The sequence below is a fragment of the Mytilus galloprovincialis genome, chromosome 4, assembly GCF_965363235.1.
Source record: "Mytilus galloprovincialis chromosome 4, xbMytGall1.hap1.1, whole genome shotgun sequence".
Lineage (NCBI taxonomy): Eukaryota > Metazoa > Mollusca > Bivalvia > Mytilida > Mytilidae > Mytilus > Mytilus galloprovincialis.
The window spans coordinates 29,139,944-29,160,251 of NC_134841.1; the positions used below are offsets into that span (position 1 = coordinate 29,139,944).

The 20,308-nt window shown below is 32.0% G+C and overlaps 1 protein-coding gene across 3 annotated transcripts in view; it reads right to left on the reverse strand.

Moving 5' to 3' along the window:
* LOC143071810 (uncharacterized) overlaps positions 1-20,308 on the reverse strand; it is a 96,012-nt gene that overhangs the window by 50,815 nt on the left and 24,889 nt on the right. For 2 of the 3 annotated variants that reach the window (XM_076246408.1, XM_076246409.1), the window contains exon 1: positions 10,648-10,798. The exons of the other annotated variant lie outside the window; for it this stretch is intronic. In XM_076246408.1, coding sequence (XP_076102523.1) covers positions 10,648-10,723 — 76 coding nt within the window. In that variant the 5' untranslated portion in view covers positions 10,724-10,798. Of the gene's footprint in view, positions 1-10,647; positions 10,799-20,308 lie in introns of those variants that run through there. 3 annotated transcript variants of the gene reach the window in all.

Here is a 20,308-nt window from a genome sequence, read left to right on the forward strand (position 1 = left end):
AATAGCATGGAGGATATTATATGTGATTGTGAATAAGCAAGGAAAGCTTTTAATAATAGTGCCTATTTTTTAATTTACTAGATTTTTCATTCATTATCTGTGCAAATTTCAAAATAATTTGTCATAAATTCTTATCTAACTTTGTTCAAACTTTCAGTGGTGGATCCAGAAATTTTCATAAGCGGGAGCCCACTGACTGCCTACAAAGGGACCAACTCCAGTCATGCTTGAGTGATTTCCTATAAAAACAACAAAACTCCACCTCTGACTTTAATTTAATATGACAAGTGTTTCATTCACCAAAATACTGGTGCGTTTCTGTGATAAATATCATGCACAATTTTATAAATGAGAGGGGAAAGGAGATCCACATGTGGTGTACCTGCACATGACAATTGCAAACTGCCCCATTTTTTTTTTATCACAACCATTCAACTGATCATGCTGAAACTGACATTACCAGAGAGTACACATCAAATGAAAAATCACAAATAGCTGATACATATTATCAGATATTACAGAATTAAATATGTTTTAAATTTATTACAAAAAAATGTGTTCTCAATCTTGTAGATAGATATTACAGGATCTCATATACATGTAAATACCAAAGACAACTGTCTATCCAAGTCACAATTTATAAAAGTAAACTATTAAAAGTTGTAGTTTGGTCTTCAACGCAAAGCTCGGTTCACACCAAACAGCAATTTTATATAGTCGATATCAATCATGACAATGGCGTTTGGGGTTAAACATGTTTTCGTAGGTAAATAATATTGCCATGGAACTTTTTTCATGAGAGTGTTATAGTCTATAGAGTATTACTTCTTGTTTGGTAGAATAGTGAAATAGAAGTCAATACGTTCTTGCTCAATCCTATGTCGCTTTGAAGGTGTCATGATTGTCATCCTCAGCTTAAGCAATGTGTTACTGTAATTTGAATTTCAAAATGACTGAGTGACGTTTTTCGAAGCACTGGTCAACTCCACCATTGCGAATCACATGACTTTGATAATCAGTTAATTCCAGCGAAAAATGTCTATATAAGTAAAGAATTGTCGCATAAAAATTAAATAATAGAGTACACAGGAAATGGCAAAGTTCACATAGTCTAGTATGATTAATCATTTAAAATAAAAACAAAAACAAAAAAACAAAAAAAAAAACGAGCAAATGGGGGGCGGGGGGATGGGGCATACGCCCTCTACGTCCCCCTCTGGATTCGCCACTGCCTTCTGTTGTTGTCCATTTTGTCAAATAGTAATCCTCAAAAGTACGTGTAGGTTATATGCTATTTTTATCACGTTGATTATAGACACAGAATACATTTTATTATAATATCATTCCCCATTTCCATTCTCAATTTTATAAAGTCTCCTACCATTATAACAAGGGTCCACCAATAATACAACAAAAATGACAAATTAGTAGAAAAAAAGCGCTATGTTTTCATATTGCTTGAAGTGCAATATTCCAATTAAAAAAAAAACTACTCACAAACCACTGATCTCAATATAATCAGCTAAAATACGGCAAGCTTTTTAGAAAAGCTATTACTTGTTAACTAACTAACTTCAGTTCTCTTTTTTGCTAATTGTATGGTCGATTTGTATGTTTTGAATAGTCCAGTTAGTTTGAAGATCATTGTTTTGTTTTAGGAAATATTTTTTTCGTTGGTTTTTATAACTCGAATAATTCAAGCCCTTTCCGTGTCAGATTTTCTCCCACAAGAGGAATGTAGCCTTCGCAGATCAGCGGAATATAACGACTGAATTATTCGGGTTATGGTTTTTATAACTTTTATTGATTTTTTTTTAATTGACAGTTTTGTTATAATTGTAATATACAAATCAAATCATTAGGCCACGTTATAGACCCGGAATATGGCACACATTCACAGTCCTGTTAAACTTATGTCCATCAAGCCCTATTTGAAGAAAGACTGAAATACAGTGGGATGTAAGTGTGTTATATGTCAGGGTTCTTCTTCTGAATTGCGTATCAATATGCGAGGAATTAGCATACACACAAACTTTATCGACGCTAGGGGAACGCGGAAAGATCATGTATAATTTAGTCTATTACATGATGCTTCAGACCTAGACCATCTTCGTACTCATGATTAGAAAATATCGTACCATCATTCTTGCTATAAATCTTACACTAGCTGACGCAACTGCAGTTATTCTTAAACTGAATCAAGTGTGTGTTCGTCTGTAAAAGAGTTTCCGGTCATATATAGAATATATCAAATTCCTGACTGGAAAAAAGTTCTTTGAGTCAGTGAAAATCGGTAGACCATAATCAGATTTCTTGGCGAATTGATTGTTCAGCATCATGGTAGATCAACAGTTACTATGATACATGAAGAAGCACTTCCAGGGACCCTAATTCTGCTCAGAAGGAGTATTCAGGTTTTAGGAATTATTTTGTATGCCCGATGAATAGATACTCGCATATGATATTACATGCTATTCGTGTAGCCAACGAGTTCGGTGTAAAAGGAAACAGGAATTGGTTAATAATAAAGTCACAAGATACAGATGTACTGATCTGATGCGTTCATTACTTCCCCTCCATGCAGCATACGTATGAGCTATGGTTTCAAACAGACACTATAACTTGCATACGAGATTTGCGCCGTTATATACCTGTCCACGAAATATGTAAAATAGATCATTGTGACGTAAACAAATTGAGCGTAAAATTGGCTAAAATTTTCTGTTCTATGGTCGGGTTGTTGTCCCTTTGGTACATTCCCCATTTCCATTCTCAATTTTTTAATTTAAAATTTCTCCCTAGTCACACGACCTCCTTGTGAAACTACTTTTAAACAATATATAAAGTTCGGATGGAAAAAGAAGAATGACTTGTTCCTGTCTATCTTTCAGCATCATTTAGTTTGTGCTTGAAAGAGAAATCTGTGTTTTCAAAGGGTTGCATTTGCTTCGAACAAAATCTATCATATGTCAAAATGTCAATACTCGTCTGATTGCAGTTAGAAACATTGATGACGACGAAGATGACGCTGTATAAGATTTTATTTTTCTGTTTGTACCTTTAATATGAATCATTGTGCAGCTATCGACTGAAAATTAAGCAGTTCATACTACTTTCTAAACAATAAAGAAAAACATCTACTCAATTTTTAAATGGTGGGAAATATAGTAATAATCTATCTAGTGGGGAAAGATATGTAAAAAAACAACAAAAAAAAAACAACATGCCATATGGTCTCTGACCTTGACGTGGTTGGTGGGCTTAAACTACAGGAGACCATAGAACGTAGGTTAAAAAAATTGAAAACCACACGTGTAATATTTTCTTGCGTCCGAAGCGATTTTCTAGATATACCGTCATCAGGAACGCTTAAAGCCAAACATTTGAAATCCGAAGTTGTATAAGTACCGAAACCGTCGAAGAGCTATATGTCAAAAATACCTAAAATAATTAGTCAGATTCATCCAAAAACAACGTTGTTTGAGGGAGTAACACATTGTGGCGCCGCTGCTATCTTCTACTCGGACATTGTGACGTCGATTATAGTATCTACTCACGTCTCAAAACCATGATATATATTAAGACTAGACAGGAATATGTAAGCAAAAGGAAGACGATAAATATGGATTATCATTCGACTGAAATACTAATACGATAAAACAAATAACAATCCTTTCAAAAATTGAATTAATTCCATTCATAGTTGACTAGGATTGTGAAATGTAAACCCCAATTTTTAACTAGCACAGCAATATCAGATTTTCACTTTCATGTTGAAAATAAGATAATTTCATTTTTTAAAATAGACGTTTTATACCTTGTTTATAGCAAATTAATCATGTGCTATAGCATTAACCATCCAAATACTTTACACATCTTTGCGTCTTTGAATAAATTACTTTTTGGGCGGATTTGATCGTTTATAAAAGTGCAATATATCATTTGAAACGTCTTCTTAAGCATATAAAAAATGTAATTTCTAAGGTGACCACTTATACGGATATAACGGTTTTGGAAATTGACATTTATTATTTATGGATTAAAAATTTGATTTATGTGGTTAATACGAATGCATTCAAACGTATCATTGAAAACCCATAAGTTGTATTTTTTATGGTTTGAACTGTCTACCTAGTCAAAAGGTATATAAGTAATTCAGTAAAATTACATACTTAGATAAGCTTTCACATTTAATTACCTTAAAAAGAAGGGTTAACTCATGATAGAATAAATCCTCTGGTGATGATATGATTTTAAATGAATATTTAAAACACTCTTTTAGTGTTAGTGAAACTTTTTAATATTATATTTGACAGTTGAAATATTCCTGATATTTGGCTTTCCGGAAATATAAATAAAGGTAACACACATGATCCTAGCAATTTTATACCTATAACAGTTATAAGCTGCTTTGGGAAATTATTTACTTCTAATTTGAATTCACGTTTGAATGAATTTTCTGATGATTTTTGTTTACTATGTTAGAATCAAGCTGGTTTCAGAGAAGGTTAATATTCTACTAAAAATAATTTATTTGTTATCTCATGCTTATTAGTATCATGAAAAATAAGAAAAAGAAACTATTCTGTGCATTCCTAGATTTTGCTAAAGCCTTTGATACTGTTTGGAGAAAGGGTCTCTGGCATAAATTACTTGTAAATGATATTAACGGTAAAATACATAATGTAATTTTTAATATGTACACTGGTATTAAATCTCGTATTGTATAAAATTATGAAATGTCAGAATACCTTACATGCAATATCGGTGTAAGACAGGGTGAAAATATGCCTCCTTTTTTATTTTCATTGTATTTGAACGATCTTCAACAGTTTATTGAAGAAAAAAAATGTATGTGGTTTAAATTATATTACTGATGAAATAGAGAATGAGTTGGATATCTAATTAAAACTGTTTGTGTTATTGTACGCAGATGATACAGTGTTATTTTCGGATAATGCATCCGATCTACAGTTGCAATTAGATATATTATTTGAATATTGCAGTACCTGGAAATTAAAGCTAAACACAAGTAAAACTACGATTACATTTTTTTCTGGTGGTAGATTAGCCAAAAATATTAACTTTATATATGATGGAAATGCATTGGAGATAGTCAATGAATTGACATGCCTTGTGTTGAATTTTTCAAGAACAGGTAGCTTTATGAGTGCTAAGAAAGGGGGGGGGGGGGGTTGCACAACTTGTCAGTGAAATCGCAATATGATCTATTTGATAAAATTGTGAGGCCAATCCTCCTGTATGGTTATGAGATTTGGGGTTTCTGTAATACTGATATTATAGAAAAAGTGCACTTAAAATATTGTAAACTATTATTAAACCTTAAGAAGTCGACACCTAATTTTATCATTTATGGTGAACTTGGTATTTATATATGGGTCTTTATATATGGGTCATTTTCAAAAAATGTCGAATTTTGAAATTGAAAAAAATAAAGTTACTTATTCAAACAACCCTCTACATAAGCAAATCAAAACAAACAGTACTTTAAGAACAGCATATTAAAAGATGCAATCTTAATAATATCATACAAGAATATCTTGAAACATTATTGATCGGTGGTACAATATATTGTCTATCCTGTTACCATTTTCAAAAGAAATTTTGGTTATTAAGAAAAGGTTTAGATAAAATGTTAAGCTTGTTTTACGTAGCCAATTAGATGGTTTTCAAGAGAATAACTTCTATATATATAAAAATAAAAAAACGGAAACAAATTGCGCACTTACAGATGTTATAAACAATGTGTGAAAACAGAACCTTATGTGCTTTTAAACATTTCTAAACAGGAAAGGCGTGTTATGGCTCTGTTTCGCTCCGGGGCTCTACCGCTAGCGCACGAAACTGGCAGATACTCCAGGCCGCCTACACCCGTAGAAGATAGACTTTGTTTGTTTTGTGAAAGTTGCAGTGTAGAGACTGAAAAACATTTTCTGATGGAATGCACACTTTATGACGATATTCGGTATGACCTTTTTCATGAATGTTCAAAATTAATTCAAAATTTTCACAGCCTTGATATAGATAATAAATTTATTGAAATTATGAACTGTTATGATATACAATATTTCCTATGCAAATTTTTATATAAATTTTTCTGGCGAAGAAAATTGTTAAACAGCTCTTTATGAAATTTTTACTAGCTTCAGAGTTTTATTATTTTAATTTTACCAGGAAAGTCAGATTTCGACAATTTTTATATATATATATTTATTGAATATAGTGATTTTTTATTTTTTTTTATTTTAATTGTGACTTGTATGTTTTTTACGGAATATATTTGAATTTTTATAGAATTTTAAGCTTTTTAGTGTCTCATAAGTCATTTTTATGGCTGGATATTGATTGTTTTCTGTGTATATATTTATATAATGTTGCTTAAATTTATGTCAATCAATATGTGACACTTTAATAAACTATTTACTTACTTACTTTACTTACTATATTCATTCTGTAAAATAATAGATTAATTGCCAATTTTCCAGGTTGTACTGAAAAATGCCTCTAAAAATTGGGTTTCAAAGGTTGTAAAAATTACCACCAGTAATGCAAGTCTAAGATAGCAATTTATATTGTTCGGCATTGTTTCACCCTTTCAAATAAACCCAACATCAAGTAAATCCGTCATATAGTTTACTTTTCTCTTTATTTCATTGGTAACAGGAACGTACGTTTCTGATATATCACCATATAAAAGTCTATCCTGTTACCTTTTTGTCTATCCTGTTACTGATATCAGTGTTGCACCTGCAAATGCTTAATTGGGAAGATTAAGACGTTATAACCTTGAGATGAGTTTAAGCAACGAAATATTTCATTCGTTTTGCACCTTTATGTTAAAACAAAAAAAAATAAGGACGTTTTTGTCTACAATTGTCTATATCCTGTTACTGTAACCATAGCAACCATAGTAACAGGATACTAGACATAACAGGATAGACAAATTTCTTCGTTTTTGATTGCTGTTGTGAAATGACTACTCCCTTTGGTGAAGTGATTATGGTTTTCTATTGTGAATTTGGTTTCCAACACGTTATTGCACTTTTTACAAGCATACTGTTGGTGTAATTAATCAAAATTGTTGGTTACAGCATAGACACTAAATGTCTTGAAATTTCTTTTCTCTACACTGTCGTTCAAGAAACGAGGCGTTTTAAATGTAAAGATTACTTTGCACTTTTGAAATCAACACTGACTGATTCAATATTCATAGGGAGAATCATTTAACGGCTGATTTAAGTAGCGGTAACAGGATGGACATGAACCTCCCGTATCCTGATTGAATTTAGTTTGTAGAAAATATATGTTACATACAATGATAAAGAAGCTAAGATTTTTCGTTAGAGTAATAATTAACGTTCGTAAAAAGTCCCTTTTGCAGATATCAAGGCGATTAGAAAATCGGAAAAAAATCATTTGAAATGTGTTTTTCTGACACTGTACGCACACAAATACCCCCGACAGTGGCGTAACCAGGGTTTACATGATGTGGATGCCTTTACCGCTCGGAGCGAGGCGAAATTTTTTTTGGACTATTTTATGCAGAAAATTATATTTTTTTTCAGACATTGTTCCTGTAAGCACATGTACTCCCCTTGAATCCGACACTGGTGAAATTTTTGTTTAATTTCAAAATACTCACCAATTCATATAATTATATTTCAAACAAAATTTTAATGTTTTCTCGAAATTGAATGCAATTCATAATTTATTTATTTGATGTAAAAGTTTCCCACCAATCTTATATTTGACATCTCATAAACGGTCCCATCACAGCGGCACTTCTGTAAAGGAACTGAAGTGATCCCCTTTCCTAGCGTTTCTCAAAAAACGGCCCCATCACAGCGGCACTTCGGAATATAGGAACTGAAGTGATCCCATTAACGTGTCGCAGGGGACATCATCGAAATTCCTGGTGTCCGTCCATCCGGTCTTGTTTGCACTCTCACGTGTACAAATCTTGCCAGATTTTTATATCATTAGCAATGACAATTTCGAAAATAAGTCCTAAGCTTTGACCTTTGGAAATATAAATTATAACCTGATAACGGAAATCCCATTGCATTTTCTCTGAAGCTTTTATTTCTCCATTAAATAAAAGGAAAAGGAAAACATTATTTTTTATTAGTTATTGCCCTTGTTCCTTGGTTACATAAAATATGTGCAATGCAGGGGACAAAGGAACTTTGTTCTTTTATTGAAAATAAAATTAATATGTGGACCTAGATAGAAACTGGAATTTACTGATAAGCCTAGGAATGATCACACTCTATTATAGATTTTTTTTCACGTTGTCTTTCATGTCACAGGAAAAGATATTAGGATATGGTGGTTTAGTTGACTTGTCAGTTATCAGAGGCGGATTTAGGAGGGACAGGGGGCCCGGGCCCCCCTTTTTGGGAAAAAATTTGGTTGCTTATATAGGGAATCACTGAAGCGTGACTGGAGCGGGCCCCTCTTATGTCAGTCAGTGGGCTCCCACTTATCAAAATTTATGGATCCGCCACTGGTTATGTTGTTAGTCAGTTGTAGAAGCCATCGCTCCGCTAGGCTCAATTTCAGATGAAACATGTCAGAGGATCTGACTGTGCATCGTCCTCTGCACTTGCCGTAGCCAACGACGTAATCTTTTTACGAAAAAAATAGAGAACACTTTTCTGCGATTTATCCATCTTGTTTAATTACATAAACTAAATTATCCTTAATAAAAGACCATGCATACTTCATCGGAAATAATTGGATGTTAATATCCTCATATCCTAACCCTTGTTTATATACCTCCGAGTTTAACTGCTGCGAACATATCTTTATAATTGTTTTCCTGTCAAAATGATGTGGATGCTTGAGCATCTGAGCATATATGCAAGCTACGCCACTGCCCGAAATCGGACTTAAATGCAGTTTAATCTTTAAAGTGTGTTTATTATTAATGTTCTGAATCACAAATCCGACAAGCTTTCATTTAAACCATTACAACTGAAATTTCCATTAGTAATAAAAAATTTAGCATGGGTGTACTGAAAATTCGAAAATGACCCATATACTGCTGCGTATGGTTAATTTTTGGTCATAAATAATGAATGGGGATGATAACAGGATTGCTAAAATATTATACAAATACATGTTCTTGAAGAATTTTGACAACCAATTTAGGTCACATTGGTTGAAATATGTTAAAGATACATTAGATAAATGTGGATATAGCAATATACGGTTGTCACAAGGAAATTTTAATTATAATAAGAGCTTGGGTATTAGTTTAAAACAAAAGTTATTTGATCAGTTTCAACAGAAATGGAGAGCTGATATTGGCAGTTCATCAAAAGGTTTGGCCTACAAATTGTATAAACAAAATTTTGAATTTGAGGAATATCTGAATATTTTAAGTAAGAAAGATAGAATAACATATTGTAGATTTCGATCTGGTAACCATAAGTTACCCATCGAAACTGGTAGATGGAATAAAATTGAGCGAAACCTTAGCTATTGTAAAAGAGGGACGAAAGATACCAAAGGGACAGTCAACTTATGTCATTGTAACTTATGTCATGGTAACGAGATTGGTGATGAATTTCATTACACTTTTCAGTGTAGTTCTTTGTCAAATTTTCGAGCACAATATTTAGATATTTTTTTCTTGTACAGATGTAACATACTAAAATTTGAAAAATTATTTCATTAAAAAATATATTCAAAGCGAGAAAAAATAAAAACTAATCAAATAGATGGATGAAAACCTGAAAAATGAGATTGCCACCTGGAAATAAAAATAATTGAAGAGAAGCAGAAGTGTTTGCTTTCAAATAGTTTACCTTAGACCTGGGACATGAAATATTGGTTCTCTCTCTACACGAGGCATTGAATGAGTATACAAAGTAAAACACCAACACATCAAAGCATATAGCTCTTTAACAAAGGATTTGATATTCCAAAGGTTTTTATATACCATAAGTTTTAACTAGCGCATGGGAGATGGCTGTATTTCAGTTTACTTAAATGATTTCTACTGTTCGTTCTATTGAGTTACAGAGTAAAATATATGTCACAACGAATTGCATATACTCCTTCTAATGTATCGGTGTTCGGAAGGGGTTTCCGAGAAAAAAACTTATTGAACAAATAGTTCTTTAAATCAAATCAATTTTAGTTTTTAGTTTCTAATCTTAAATAGAAAACATAATGTTTTTCGTTTCCCTTCTTACACGTTACACAATCCTACTAGTCAATCGTGAACGAAATTACCTATTGTTTTGCGGATAAACGATTTTTTTTATATCGTCTATGTATTTTTCAGTTGTCAGATAAAAGTATATAGATACACAGCACATTCTCAATGATCTTCAACTTCATTCTTTTTTTGGCCTTTTTAATAATTTTCATTATGCGCGCGTCACTGGTGAGGTTTTTTGTAGCGTAACCCTTGTTTCTAAGATTCAGGATTCTTTATTTCGCAAACACCATAAACCCTTATGGAACTGAATTGTTTGTCGCAAACTTGCAGCAGACTTGCTGCAAGCTTGCGGCAAACAAAAAGTTTGCAGGAACGCAGGAAATAGTGTTTGCAGATGTTTGCCATCTGAAAATATTTATTTTATATAACATGCAATTAACATTTGTGTAACTTACCTAAAGGATAAGAATTTGTCAAAACTGCAATACTGGAAAGCAGTACCCCACAAAGTACATTTACACCAAACCTCATTTTGTGTGCCGTTATGGATGCTCTGCATGTACCCGACTTTTATACCAACAAATTGCAAACATGATCAACAGAGTGAAAAGGCTACTCTGTTTACACAAAGATGAATGAGCAATAAATTTGATTTCAAGGCATATTTAACTAAATACAACCTTGTGCTCACGGACCGTTAACTACCTTCAGTATTTAATTGTGAAAGCGATCATATTTAATTTGTTTACTTCAAAATGCTCATCAACAAAGTTAATTTCACAGTAACTGATATCTATGCAATTTTATGATTTTTTGGTTTCATTTGATGTAAAAATGAATTTGAAAAATCATCGTACTGATGACACAGAAGACGAACTTTTAATACTTAAAGGCGTATCAAAATAGAGAGTCATGTCTAATGATATTAAATACGCAACAGTGTTTATTTAAACCATCAGATGGTAAATATTATAAACACTATTTTTGACCTTAAATGGCATGCAGAAAAAGTAACCTCACTATATATTTTGAAAATTCGAAAAATTAAAAGGTTCATTAGTTTTCAATTGATTGCATGCAAATTATCTACAAAATACTTCAACCTACACGAGTACTATTTTTGAAAAAAAAATTATCTGACGCATTTCGATGTGTTATATAGCATAGTCTAAGAGTTTAATTTTATCATTTTTGTTTTTATCATAGTTTTAGAAAATAAACAAATTTGACGACATAATAAAGGCATTTAGGTGGCACGGTAGTATTTGCATTCCAGAATTAAGGTTGCTCTTTTGTGTACCCTACTTAGGTAAATGTATCTAAACAGTGTGATTGGACAAAAAATACAGTATCAATTGAACATGCTTTCCCAATGCAAACTGAGGGATGAATCAGGTGTAGAAAATATGAAATAATTTTACATACAGACGAGAATGAATTTTTGAGAATTTTTTTAAATTTTGTATTCACTGCACCATAAAAGACCTAAAAGTACTAGTGGCCTTGGGTTTTTAAAAATAGCATAAAAGTTAAACGGTCATGATACATATTCAAATTAATTTCTGAAAAGTAAATGTCAATAAACTATACGTCAAAAACAATTTAAAACAATTAGAGATACAACCTATTTTGCTGTGTATATCGGTGACGGACGGACACCAAAGGAAGAAGATCTATATGATATATACATCTGTTGACAAGTAATTAAATCTGCGATATATATATGTGTTTTACAATCTTTATTTTTAGAATATTTTGTACTGTTTGAGACTAGCATTACACATATACAAATTGGATGATTTGGTCTATAAGATATATGTATAGCATTCATGCTATCAAAAGCTTATATTGACCTGATATAAATCTACTCTTGATAAAGCTAAGCCTACAAAATCCAAACAATTTGACAGTGATAATAATGACAACTTATGTTCTCCTTTTTTCATACCATATATATATATATATTTATTTGTTTTGATTTTTGTTCAATTCAATTATTTCGCCCAAACAAAAAAAAAAAGATTTGTGACATCATGCATCATACTGGTTGCGTCCGAAAAACTTCTAAAATCTAAAGAAAATTGAAAAAAATCACTTTATTTTTAGAATTTCCATTCAATCAAACCATATTCGACAACTGCTCGTTTTAAAAGATATTTCCATGACATTAGTGAAATATATGTTTAATCGAGAATGAGACTGGTATTTGTCAATAATTGAAATCATGTTTTACATTGTATTAAAAGATTGAAGAATTTGGCAATTTGGTAAATTTCATGCGTTAAATTTGAATGGCAATTCGTTGTTTGAATATTATACTGATTAACAACATTTTTTCTTGATATTTGGAAATTAAATGTGAACTTTAACAGTGTTGCATCCTTCAATATCTGACCAGGATATAGAAGAAGTCGAAATTATAGTCTTAAAGAGCAACTACTTGTCGATTATTATTTTTTTAATAACAATCGTTTTAAATAAATAAATAATTGCATCTCCGTTTATAGAAATAGAACGCCAAAATACCCCCAAAAAATTGTTATTTAGAAACTTTTTGCTATATTTCTATAGGAGAAAGACCACGGATTTTTAATTCTGTGATATCCATAATTATCTTTTTGCTTGACTTACTGCTCATAATAATTTATATCATGCAACACATTTAATCACAGTATATTTATGAGATAATTTTGATAAATAGTAGAGATACAGCACTTTAAAAATATGTTTAAACATCAAATGTCTAACTAAATGAGTAAGACCCCGTTCACACTAGGACATTTTTATCGATTTAAACTAGACCGGTTCACTTTAGATCGGTTTAAGGGCTAATGTGAACGCATTGAATCGATCTTCAATCGGTCTAAACTAAAACACCAAAAGAGGTAGTTTAGTTTGAATCGATCTAAAGTAAACCAATCTTACTTTAGATGTGAAGGCAGAGATCGGTTTAAACTAGAGCGATTGAATCGAAAATAACGTATGCGCATGTATAGCGGCAAAACTATCTCAGAGGTTCGTTGTTTAACCCATCTTTCTCTGTTAAAAGACCTTTAAAACAAACTGTAAACATGTTGTCTTCGCCATGGCATAGATTTGCGAAATCTGTGTCTTTTTTTCTCATGTTGATTTTTTGTCTTTGCAGGAACCGCAGTATATCCGGCGTCGTGTTGTAACTTCGTTGCTACAGTTATTTTTTTTCAAAATTAAATAAAACTGCAATAACACCAGTATCAAAATTTTAAATTGTGATTCAAGAGAAACAGTAACTGACTCATAACTTTATCCAATTTTTTTTTCCAAGTGTGTGTATCAGTGTATCAGCACATGAATTTGATAAATCAGTTCTATTTATGCACAGTGTTTACAGTTTTACGGGCAAAAAGGTTAGATCGATTGCGTTTTTAATTGTAGTGTGAACGCAGTGGTTCATATTAGACCGATAGAGATCGATATGATTAAAGGTAATGTGAACGCTAACTGGTTTTATTTAGATCGATTCAAATTAGATCGATAAAAAAAAAATGCTAGTGTGAACAGGGTCTTTGATATCATAGGTCAATCAAAAGTTTAAAGATAAAACAGGGTAAACAAACCACTACTTCTAGACCTACAACCTTAAATAAATATCTATCTCCATGGATATCAAAAGAACATTACAAGTGATAAAACTCACACGACGAATTATCTTTCTTCCTCTTCATATTATTATTTTCATAAGAGAGCTACCAATTGATTTTTATTTTTAATAAAAAAAAACAACAAAAAAAAAAAAAAAAAAAAAAACACACACACACAAAAACGACAGGACGGAATAGATTGAAAAATAAAAAGGCAGGACAGAGATTACAACTTGAAATAGAAAATACTGCAGGACGGAAATAGAGTGGAACTAAAGGCATATTAAACGTCGATATAATTTTGAATCAAATACTTATTTAACATATCTTCAACGAAATTCAACCTTGTGCTCATGTATCTGTAACGACCTACACTAGTTTGATAATGTGGCGAATATTGTATGCATATATCCCATCAAACTTAAAATAAAGGATACGAGGAAAATTCTAAACAGAAACTCTATAAGCAAATGACAAAATCACAAGGTCAAACGCATCAATCGAATGGTTAACAACTGTCATATTCGACTTGGTATAGGCATCTTTTATGTATAAAATGGTGGATTAAACCTGATTTTATAGCCAGCTTAACCTTTCACTTATATGACAGTAGCATAGAATTCCATTATATTGATAGATACAAATGCTGAAATTTACTGAAGTAGTATTGAAACTTCATGTTAGAATAATTCAGACTACTATGCTTGTGATACCCTCATTGACGAAACGTCTAACAGAATGGGCCATTGACCCAGTCGTGTTGAAATTAAAAAAATGTATCGGGCTTATAATTCGTTAAGCGTGGGATTTGTCTACAAAGGACGCTCCGCTCAAACCAAATCAATAGGGATGCAAAATGCGAATTTTAAGAACATTGATTTTGAAAAATTGCTTCTTATACGAATAAGGCCATTGGTGCGTCTGGGGTACAGAATCCATAATAAATAATTCAAAGTTTTGTAAACAAAACATTTACAGAAACTAAGTTCTAACTATATATTTGGTTGGTGGTAACTTAGAAGTGGCCACAAGCAGTGGTATCGAGTCACTCAGCAAAAACTCATCAAAGATACCAGGGTAATAGTTTATGTTATCAGACGCACATTGAGTCAACTGAAGACTCATTAGTGGCTCTAGAATCAAATCAGTTGAAAAACCAAGTCAAATTTGAAGTTAAAGAGCACCATGCACCAAACATGTTTAGAACCTTTGCCAAATTCGACTGGGATGGAAAAACGTAGTGTTTCGAATAATTCACAATTTAACTTTTTTACAGAAATTGACCGTTTATTTGATACATATTTTGTCGACACAGAATTTGAGATGACGATGTTCAAATGCAGTCCATTTTTTAATATATATATATAACTATATTACTTACTATTTATAGTTGTGAGTTCCTGTTACTTTTCTACATTTGAAAATGCATGTACGAAGTTAGGAATATGACAGTTGTTGTCCATTCGTTTGATGTGTTTTATCCTTTGATTTCACCATTTGATAAAGGACTTTCCGTTTTGAATTTTCCTCGGAGTTCAGTATTTTTGTAATTTTACTTTTTAGTATTTTAATTTTCTGTGCGAACATCATAAGATGATGATTTAAAAAAAAATTAATAATTAAATGTACATATCCAAATCTGTTTTCTTCCAACTTCGGACCATTTTTTCATTTATCATTTTGGAATATTGCCAGTCACAGACTTTTATCAACATTTTGCAATGACAAAAACTCCAACGGAGAAAAGATTTTTTTCACTGACAATATTACCAGCAAATGAGTCAGTATTATTATGTTGACATTAATCATGAATGATGCGTTTATATCTTTAAACTTATTGTTTACAAAACTATTAATTAATAAAAATATTAAGAATTGTCTACCGCCACTACAATCGACATTCCCATTGACACCAACGAATATCCTCTTCTTGTCGATTGTTCCTTTTTTCAGATAAGGCAAAATAAATACATGAGCTTTTTTGGAAGGAGGAAGTATGAATCGGAGCTAGCGCTTTCCTTTAAAGGGAAACTAGCTGTCAAATTAATGGTCACCGATTTGACTCAAATTCTCATATTTGATTCATAACCATGTAAAACATATATGTTCACATGGTTGTAAATTAAAACTGACCAAATTATAAAAAAAGGCTAAAATATACAATTTACAGGGCATGGACTCGATAATATGTAGCTTTGTTTCGGGTTTATTTAAGTCTTGACATTATCTAATTAACTATCGAGTTGACCAACGAAGACCTCCGATGGTCATATAAGCGATGTAAACATACATGGAAATAGAAATAGAAAGCGGACTCGTGTAATTGGATTTTTCTGGGTCTGTTTTATTTCATTTTATAGATTAAAGATATATGTTAATCGTCGTTTGTACCTGTATAAGAATGATTTTTTGTGGATCGAATCAGTCATTCAAATGATTAAGCATTGTTTCACTTTCAATGTTGACATTCTTTTCCTTTAGTTAAGGGCATACGATACAGTTACAGGGGAGGTAATGACGTTGATAACGTATATTCTTATTTTCGCGACGTCAAACTATGACTTATCGGGAAAAGATTTAGTTTTAGACTGATTTTTATCAGTCAAACTGAATTAACCTCTTTTTTAAATACCATTTAGTTTGATTACGCGAGAAGATTATGTTTGCCAATTTTCATGAAAACGTAAATAGTGCAATGTTTTCAAATTGGATAGATATACAGCAAAAAATTTTGTTTTTTTCTACATTCATGAACATTTGATAAATATGAGTTATTTCTGAATAAAAAATGTATATATTTTTAGGATACTTATAAAATACAGAAATTACAAATTATTTAACAAAAAACAATTTGTGTTTATATTTTAAAACAAAAAGTTATGTCTTTTTGTCGAAAGGGAAAATACGGCCACAAATCCGAATTTGAGCAAATTTACAAAAAATCGCCTTATTTTACTCAAAAAGTAGCACATGAAGGTATATTTTTTATACATATTTGATTTAATCAGGTTTTACCTATATGGAATTTTTTCATCAAAATGTAAATACGGGATCAAAACTGTATCGTATGCCCTTAACCGAGCACACATAAGACATGCGTTATAATCCATCTCTAGCTAAGGGGTTGCATTGAAGTTCACACGAATACGGATTCAATGAGGTTGCAAGTGAATACTTCATCATCAATGTTTTTAGCTTAATTTGACAAAATTGAACCATACTGGCTGCTAAAAGCAAATAATCATTTCACTATTTGACTTTCATAAATGATTGAACAAAACAAATCGTACTTTAGATTTTTTTATATATCTCGTAATAAGTGCCCCGTTAAACCTGCGCTTCGCTTTAAAGATGATGTCTTCTCACTAAATGATTTAAATTTAAGTTATTATGTTGAACACATTAATCCCATCGAACTAGAAATAAAAGATGCAACAGATGCGATTAAAACTACTATATTGATTGACAGTTGGAAAATTACAATTAAAACTACTATATTGACTGACAGTTGGAAAATTACAATTAAAACTACTATATTGACTGACAGTTGGAAAGTTACAATGCTTGTCCGTTGAAAAAAAAAATCAACAAGAGAGAGTCTGACGATTATAAATTTTAAATTGTGAACTAGCCATGTCTTTGCAACAGAAGTAAATACTTGCAATTTGTAGTTTTCTCCTACAATTACCATTTCCTGGAGATTTTATTTTCGAAAAAGATGAGATGATCTCTAAGTGCTGTAGCGTAGTAACGTCTTAACAAGAAAGAGGGACGACAGACACCAGAGGGACGGTCAAACTCATAAATCGAAAATAAACTGACAACGCCATGGCTAAAAATGAAAAGGACAAACAGACAAACAATAATAGTACACATGACACAACATAGACAACTAAAGAATAAACAACATTTTATTATTATTTTTTTTTCTACCGTAAAAGGGTTTTCTATGGAAAATTGCATTGTCTTTATAAAGAGAATTGCAACATGTAAAAAAATAGTATAACCATGGCTCCATATTTTATATGAAGTAGAGAGCTTCGACCAAAACCTTATCTAAGGTTAAACCAGAGCTTTACTAACACCTGGTAATGCTCATCTGGTCAAATAAAATAGAAGCTAAAGTTAGAAATGTTTTTAGAAAAGCAAATATTTGTAATATTTTTATGAGAAGGAAGACAACTCCGATTTTTCTAACGTACACATTTTATCATTTTGTTGTATAATTGATTATGAACTTTTTATCATAAAGGACTTTAGTTTAGGCGCCTTAAGTTTTATGAAATATCGATAAATGTTTTTTCCCCCTCTATCATGAAATGTCAAACTATTGATAATTCAACCAAAGATGAAGAACTGGATCTTCCATCACTGTATTGGATACCTAAACTACATAAGTGTCCTTACAAACAACGGTATATTGCTGGGTCTTCCAAGTGCTCCACGAAACCTCTTTCTAAATTATTAACATCTATTTTATCAGCAATCAAAGACGGGCTTCAAAGTTATTGTGAAACTGCCTATTCTAGAGGTGGCGTGAATCAGATGTGGATACTTAAAAATTCCAAAGATCTTTTAGAGTACATACAATCTAACTCTCTTTCATCTTGTAACAGTATTAAAACATTTGACTTTTCTACTCTTTACACAAGTACGTTTCGTCTAAATAAGACTCATCACTGACGCTCATATCAAAATATTTATGAAGCCAAACAAGTACAAAGTTGAAGAGCATTGAGGATCCAAAATTCTAAAAAGTTGTGCCAAATACGAATAAGGTAATCTATGCCTGGGATAAGAAAATTCTTGGTTTTTCGAAAAATTCAAAGTTTAGTAAACAGGAATTTTATAAAAATGACCACATTATTGATATTTATGTCAACACCGAAGTGTTGACTACTGGGCTGGTGATACCATCGGGGACGAACGAAACGTCCACCAGCAGTGGCATCGACCCTGTGATGTAAATAGTTATCAAAGGTACCATGGTTATAATTTAGTACGCCAGACGCAAGTGTCGTCTACATAAGACTCATCAGTGACGCTCATATCAAAATATTTATGAAGCAAAAACAAGTACAAAGTTGAGATCATTGAGGATCCAAAATTCCAAAAAGTTGTGCCAAAAACGACTAAGGTAATTTATGCCTGGGACAAGATATTAAATAAGAAGTTTTATTTTTTTGGATTAAGTTACTTCATGTCCAGCGACAAATATATCAGTCATAATACAATATGATAGTAACATGTATGTGTTTTTAAACATTACATAGTCAATTTGAAACTACAGTTAATAGATTCTACAAGGTATTCGTTAAGAAGTTTAATTTTATAAAACTGCTTCATGTTCAGCGACACATATATCAGTCATAATACAATAAGATAGTAACATGTATTTGTTGCAAAACATGGCTTTAACATAACATTAAAAATCTAGTTAATAGATTCTTGTTGAGGAAACCAAAAATCGGTGCAGGAAACGTCTGAAATACACAATGATTTATTTTATTGATACTTTGGTATTTAATGCCCCTTTGTTCACTATTTGCTTTTTCATTGCAAACAGTTTTTTTCTTAGTAAAAAATAAAAACAAATCGAAAAAAACCCAAGCAAATTTGATAGTATCAGCCAAGTGAATAGTTCGTTCATATATATCTTTAGTCTCTGGGTTGCTGTCTTCTCAAGGAAAACTTAAATCTCCTTTCAGGGGTTAAAAAATTTTGTTACAGCTAACTAGCCCAGGACATATTGGCAGCAGGATTTTACTAGTCCTGTTGGAAGAACTGCTAGTCCACCAAAACTAACCTACTAGCCCTAGTATGCCTTAAAAATCAAGAGTTTGCTGCATAATACAAAGTGGGTGTCCTTTGTTTTGAAGGAGACATTATACACTGTATTTAATAATTTTTGTCGATCTGTTATTTATTCTTTTGGTGCTTAACCTAACTTAGTTGTTCCCACATTCAAAGCAGACTTTTTATTAGCATGCTTGGGGCAACTAACGGCAATATTCACAGAGCATTGTCTGTTTTTTTCATCAGCAACAGCCAACCTTGCCAGGGGAATCATTGTGTCCCAGTTCGGCCAACTTTTCAGGAAGTGAATGCGTGATTTTTTGGCCAAATTGTAAAGATCAAAGAGAAAAAACAAAATACCAAAGGAAAATGCCGCCAAATAAGCATGAACATATGTGAGTCTCGCGCTAAAGACGGCTGTCCTGGACACTATTATTTTTTTTCCCGCGGCTTTTCCCTGTCGTATTTAGCATTTTTGGAGGATGAATTTTCAGCCTCGTTACTCCCTTCATCTACCGTTTTTCGTTTTGAAACTGACGAAGTTCCTGGGGTTCTCGTACTAAAATTTTAAGAAATATTTTGTGGCATGGTTTCGTGCTCAAGAGCTGTGCAACAAGACAGGTCAATACCAATCAATACATCATACCCCCAAATACCGTTAATTGAAAATCTCGGCACGATAAGCAATGTACAATACCCC